This window comes from Grampus griseus (assembly GCF_964374135.1).
Source record: "Grampus griseus genome assembly, chromosome: 9".
NCBI classification, from domain to species: Eukaryota; Metazoa; Chordata; class Mammalia; order Artiodactyla; family Delphinidae; genus Grampus; species Grampus griseus.
The window spans coordinates 31792051-31798878 of NC_139003.1; the positions used below are offsets into that span (position 1 = coordinate 31792051).

Sequence of the window (6828 nt, forward strand, 5' to 3'; positions counted from 1 at the left end):
GTGAGTTGTACCGTCTTTAGTCATAAATATATCAATACATGAGGTTGTTGGTCATTCCCTGACCTTCCACAGGGCTTCAAGAGATGGATTTAATCCAAAAACAATATGAAAATACAGCAGAGTCCATAGCCTGTTTCTTTTAAATACAGAGTTCAAGATGCACAGGGACATTCTGTTGAAATGTGATTACATTTTTTTTCTTTAAACAGGTATCAAAAATAAGACTATATTACAGCTGAATTGTAACAGGAATGCTTCTCTGTCAAAACAAAAGTAAGTTTCCCTTGTAGATTTAACTCATAACAAACAATACACATTCTCATGATTAGTCTGTGCAACTATGAATTTCTTAAAGTTTCTTAGCCTATTTTGCTTTTATCATTGGCTTCATTTTGTACCAAATTTGATAGTTATTATTAATGCATTTGACAAAGATATTGTAACATCCTGCACTTGTGAACTTTTAAACAGACTTTTAGATGACCTTTTTTTTTTTTTGTGGTACGCGGGCCTCTCACCGTTGTGGCCTCTCCCATTGCGGAGCACAGGCTCCGGACGCGCAGGCTCAGTGGCCATGGCTCACGGGCCCAGCCACTCCGCGGCATGTGGGATCTTCCTGGACCGGGGCACAAACCTGCGTCCCCTGCATCGGCAGGCGGACTCTCAACCACTGCGCAACCAGGGAAGCCCCGTTTTTTTTTTAATGATAGATTTACAGAAACCTAGCATGACTTATTTTTTTTCTTATGTTGCGCCTAGGGAATTGTTGATTATACCTCCAAACTTGTAAGCAAGCTGAAATAAGGAATTATTTATCATAGAATAAAAATGCTTGGTAGTTTGTAAATAGGTCCCCAGTGTAGCCCAGTAAATTGTGTGCTCAATCACTTGGCAGGTAGCATTTAGGACCCTGTGCCCTGGTTCACAGAATTACAGAAGGGGGTGAGGGGGTCATTGAATCTGCATCACATGCTTGTTTCTGCCGGGTCCACTGTTAGATCTATTGTATTCAACAGCCTATATAATATTTGTAATAACTCTATGTTGTAGGTATAAGGAATTTGTTAGAGAGAAGGGAACCCAGGAACTGAGTGAGGTGTTGAGGACAAAAAGAAAACCTGACCTGTGGTCATATTGCTAATATGTGGTAAATTCCTATTTACTCCATTATCACACTGCCCCCTGCACACAGTGTCTTAGCTTTATCTTTGGAGACAGAGAAGAAGAGGGAGGAGTAAGACTGGAATGTTTTAAGTGAAAGTAGATTTCTTTGTGTAGTAAAACTTTACCCTATTGAGAATTTTAAGTAGGAGTTTTCAAAGTCCAGCGGGAGTGGGTGGGAGTGGGTTGTTGCGTGACATTGATGAATGCCTTTAAAGGATGTTAAAAACTTTTTAGGTCTCTAGAGAATGATCTATCTTTGGCGTTGAATTTGGATCAAAGACTCTCTCTGGGTTCGGATGATGAAGCGGACCTTGTCACGGAACTTCAGAGCATGTGCTCCAGCAAGTCTGAATCTGATATAAGCAAGGTAAGCAGGACGCTTGGGGGAGGACATTGAATGGTTCCACCCAGCATTCGAGAGACTTCTTAGAGCCATGTCATAACTCTCACTCCCCGCCAGAAATTCCTTATCAAATAGCATGTTAATGCTCCAAATCAGAACATCCCTTACCTTGCTTAGAAAAGCTCTTTCTTCCAAAATACCCCTTCTACAATAAGGGAGCTCTATGTAGCACACCTTCTCTGAAAAACCTGAAGTGTTCATTGCGTTACCACAAATTACACCAATACATCCTTTTCCTTTTCGTATTCCTAACTTTGGCCCATAAGTCACCAGTCAGTAAGAGAGCATTACAGCAGCCTTGTGTTCTGGATAGAATGGCAACTTTCCTTACAAATAAAAATAAGTGGCCTGTGTAATCTGTTTAGTCAAAGTCTTCAAGCTGTGAAATTTGAGATCCAAATCCGGAAATCAGTGACCCAAAATCTCGAAGCATTAACAGCATCAAGTTCAACCTGTTTTGGCACCTGATATCTGCAGCAAATTTGACCAAACTTCCTTGATAAATGCCTTTTACTTGAAAGGGAGCATAAGAAGGTAGTTATAACTTGTGCAGCTTCCGCCCAAAGACTCACCTATTGTATTTAGACAGTCCTAATCTCTGGCCAAAGTAGAACTGACTAGCTTATTTAATGTTGCTGCAAATGTGTCGAAATACTTAACCTCTGGAAAAATAAAGTAACAATGAAAATCTTGCAAATTTTATATCCTTTCATTTTGTGCCAAGTGATTTTTTTTTTTTAATAGGGCTCATCTGGTTGTCTTCTTCTGACTTTAAAAGACTTTTTCCTTAGAGGTTATGTCTCATGCATTTGCCGTTAGTTTCACATGAAGACTTCAGGTCTTCGTATGAACATTATGGGACTTGCAGGTCTGTTCTGTAGAGCTTCTGACAGTAAGAGAAGGATCCCACTTCTGTTGTGGGTTTTCCACGGTGACTTGATAAACTGTGTATCTTCCAGATTGCTGATTCCGGGGATGAGTTAGGGAGGTTTGATCGTTCAGGAAACCACCCTGCATTTTCAGCAACTGTTAATAATCCAAGAATGCCAGTGTCACAAAAGGTAAGTGTCCCCTTTCCCTCCAAAATGGGACAAAGAAGGACTGTTGTGGAATTTGACTTCACAAATCTTTCAATGTGCATCACAGTTACTTTTAAACCATAGTTGGGTAATAAATAGGATAAAGGCAAAAGTGTTCTCTAAGGTAATCAAGGTTAGAAAAATTATTGTTTGGATAATAGCTTGAAAGAATCACATAGAAAAGCATTCTTTTTCCTTCTATTTGATGCCAGAATTTTGGGTGTCTTTTCCATTTGTTTTCATTTGTTTATGCCGAAACTAGATTTCTGTCTTCTATTGCTGTATTTTAAAATGGGATATTGAATTTCATTTGAGCACTATTTTGGAAAACTAGAGTTAATTTTAGCAAAGTGCTGAGTGATGATAAAGATCTACACACACACAAAAAAAATCTCAGTCTGGTTTACTTTAACTTGCCATATCATGCATGTTTCAGTGAGAGACTTTCTTTTAAAAACAAATCAGAATGTCAAATAGAAGAGCCAGGATTCCAATAGAGTTCCTCAACCTCTTGAAATAACTTATACGATTGGTTAATAAATGCCAAGAGTTGAGATGGCCCAGCATGGTACTCCTGGGTGAATAGAAACAATAAAACTACTTCTTATCCGGTAGTGATTTTATGAGGATGCATATTTTGTAAGCTCACCAAGCCATGTCGATTGTGGTTCACATCCTGTTCTCATCCACTCGCATGGCAGCTGACACAGACCTGTTGTGGGGGGGAGTGCAGAAAGCAGAATTACATTATTAACCCTCCTCTGATCACCAGACAGCCCTGGGCTCCCCTGCCCCTGCTCTCTCACAGCTTCGTTAGGTTTCAGTCCTGATTAGTTACGCGGAAGCTGTGTGTGTTGCGGGGAATATTAACAAGGCTGAGTTCTTGTATAAAAAATACATAACATGATCTGTGAAGAAGAGCATGACCTGTCTGGCTTACTCTGTATAGTATTTGCTTTTTTCCCCCAATTGGGAACAGTTTAGAAGCACAGCAAAAGCATAGTTTGGAGAGCAGGTAAGGGAGGATGACTAAGGAGGTGACCTGGGGTCCCTGCGGAGAATTCTGGCTGGAAAATATTTGTTCAGGAGCTGGGGTTCAGAACACCTTTCTTGGGCCTCCAGGACCCCTCTTCAGGATTCCTTGCGCAGCAGCCAGTGGGAAGGGGTGCGATGAGCCACTCTTTGTCCACAGGGCCCAGTCACTTTCCTATATAAAAAGGTTGACTGGTAGTGAGTGGCAGCTGTTGGATAATGAAGACAGTTTTGTACCTCTTTCTCTGTCACAGGACCATATTGGGTTGCTACAATGAGGTACTGTCCAGAAAAATAGTACTGAAGGGAGGCTAAGCTTTGTTTTAAAAGGGACCTTTTTAAAAAATGGATCATTTTATACTTTCTGGGCTCTTCAGAAAGAACCATAGTTTTTTAAATGTGCGGTTTGATGCGGGTATTAGGAGGACAGCTGCCCCCTCTTGCTTTGCCCACTGAACGCATTGTGAGGCCTGTTCCCCGTGGCTAGATGTTCTTCTCAGAACCTGCCAGCAGAGGGTGAAGTATACTCATTTGGCATTTGCCAGCCTCCTGAGAGCTTCACAGGCTCATACCTCTTCTACTGTGAGAAACTCAGCGAGCATTTCTTGGTTAGATGCCCAGTCTCTTCTACTATCAGGAAGTAATTCCCTTTAGAAGTGGAAGTAATTCCCTTTAGAAGTAAGAGCTGTCTGTGTTAGTTGAAATCACTTTCTCCTATGCGGCCAGAGAGGGGCCTATTTAATCAGGTAGCATGTCAGCCAGTCTTCTTAAACAATTTACATAAATACAGATTTAAATCACCAGGAGAGTAGATACTAATAAATGTTTTCTTCTCATTAAGATGCAAATTAAACCCCCTAAAGCAGAAGTTCTCATTCTGGTGGCATAATGAAATCCACTTGAGGATTTTTTTTTTTCCAATCCCCGGTACCTGGACCACATGCCCTAGAGGTTCTGATGTAATTGGTCCAAGGTACAAGCTGGACGTTGGGGTTTTTAAAAGCTCCTTGGTGATTCTCATGTGCAGCCAAGGCTTAGACCCACTCTCCAACACATACCTCTGATCTCTCATCCTCCTTATTTTCCACCCCATTTCTTTCCAAATATGTCCTTAAACGTCCTTAACTTATTTTTACATGTAATTTACTATTTCAACAACATACCCATCTTCACCCTTCCTTCTTCCCATGGAACCCTTTCCTCTTCACCTGTCATAGCCCATACTCACTTGAGTTCAGTTCTGCCACCTGGCAAACATGAAGTGAGGCCTACCCAAGTGAACTCAAGATCAGGGAAAACAGCATGAGTAAAAGGTCTTATCCCAGCATCATCACTCTCACCTATCCAACTCTGGTTCCTCGGGGGCAAAATGAGAGACCTAGACCAGGTCCAGAAGAGTTCTGAAACACTAGGAAGACAAGAGCATGCAGTTTCCAAGAATGGAAGATCTTGAGCTCCTTAGTCATAGAGAATTGCTACGCAGGAACTTTAATTCACTACAGCAGAAGCTCCATCAGAGCAAGGATGGTGCTCTTTTACGTGAGCCGAGCACCTAGAACAGTGTTTGTCTTTTAAACATTCAAAATATGTGTTGAGTAATAGTCCAATTAGATCCAAAGGCAGAAGCATTAAGTGACGTGCTCAAGGTGAAAGAGTTGAATTGTAGAACTGCTTAAAGATGGTTGGAGTAGTCCAGTTTGATTTCCTCAGGCCTAGGACTTCATACAGCTCCAGCTGGTGAGGAGACCCCGGATTCTGGCACTCGATTCATTGACTCCTGTGTCTAGCACTTTTGTGATACCACAAAGGACCTAATGAAAATCAGCCAGTGGGTCTATAAGACATTAAGCATTCAGCTTCTCCCCTCCATTGTCTTTTGTTCATTTTTTCATGAGAACTTAACTTAAGAGAGAAACTCCTACCTGCGTGTTCAGGGACAGAGAGGAGGAAGTTAGGACTGATCACAGAAGTTGGGAACAATGTCAAATTGACAAGCTATTTTGTTTGCCTTTCTTACAGGAGGTCAGTCCTCTCAGCAGCCATCAAGCGACCGAATGCAGCAACAGTAAATCAAAGACTGAGTTGGGTGTTTCAAGAGTTAAATCTTTTCTTCCTGTTCCTAGAAGTAAAGTCACCCAGTGTTCCCAGAACACCAAAAGAAGCAGCAGCAGCAGTAATACAAGGCAAATAGAAATAAACAATTCAAAAGAAGATTTGAAACTTACACAAAAATGAACAAGTAGAAAACCTAACAAATAGGCCTGCCTACAATATTCTCATTCTTCTGTATATTTCACACAGAAACCAAGGACAAGATGTAAATACCTTTAAATGAATCACATGTTTTCACTGCAATATAAAGTATGAGTGCAGGACCACTATTCAGTTTTTTGTAAAGTGTATTTATAATCAACATTTAGGGTTTTTTTTTTCAGTTCTGTAGGATTGAACTGCAATACCAAGAAGTTATACCCACTTTTCAAGTAGTTTTATAATAGAAAAGTCATAATAGTTTTACTCAAGATGTTCAGGGGTATTAAAACAACTGTCTGTGTACTGTATATCTATATATATGTATATATGTATATTTAAGAAAGCCTGAATCATTGCATACTACATGTATGCAACATTGGCTTAGATAACAAGTACCATTTTAAAGAGATCATAATTTTATGTTCACTTGATGAGAAATGACTAGAATGGGGCAATAACAAATCATTTCTCAACAGTTACTTTTCTTAAAAGCCATATTAAGTATTTTTAAGTATTTTGCCTGTTAAAATTCTAGTTTCCAGTTTTAAATCTTTTAATGGTTGCATCATGTATATTTATGCTTATGAATTTGCATTATTGACTCCTGTAAAATATGAAATTATATAATGCAATAAAAAGTGTTATCTTTCTTAACAAAAGTTTTATACCTAAGTGGATATAAAAAAGTAAATGCTTCAATAAATGAGACTTAACTCCTCTTCAATTCTAGTGGCACAATGGATAATATTTTCTAGACGGTTTGTTTCACTAACGAAATGACTTAACTCAAAAATTTAATATGCCTTGACACCAAATAAAATATTGAATTAGTGAAATAATTTTGCTGTAGTTTCTATCGCTTTTAGTAGTTTATCCATGCAAAAGATATTTGTGTTC

At 39.5% G+C, this 6828-nt stretch overlaps 1 protein-coding gene across 1 annotated transcript in view; it reads left to right on the plus strand.

Annotated features, from left to right (window-relative positions):
* The window catches only part of CTTNBP2 (cortactin binding protein 2), a gene marked incomplete at both ends in the record, with an annotated part of 154124 nt that extends 148187 nt beyond the window's left edge, over window positions 1–5937 (plus strand). The window contains 6 exon segments of the mRNA XM_082662319.1: window positions 210–273; window positions 1399–1531; window positions 2527–2628; window positions 5698–5894; window positions 5896–5914; window positions 5917–5937. Of these exon segments, the coding sequence (XP_082518445.1) occupies window positions 210–273; window positions 1399–1531; window positions 2527–2628; window positions 5698–5894; window positions 5896–5914; window positions 5917–5937 (536 nt within the window).
* Window positions 5938–6828: the final 891 nt, after the last annotated feature.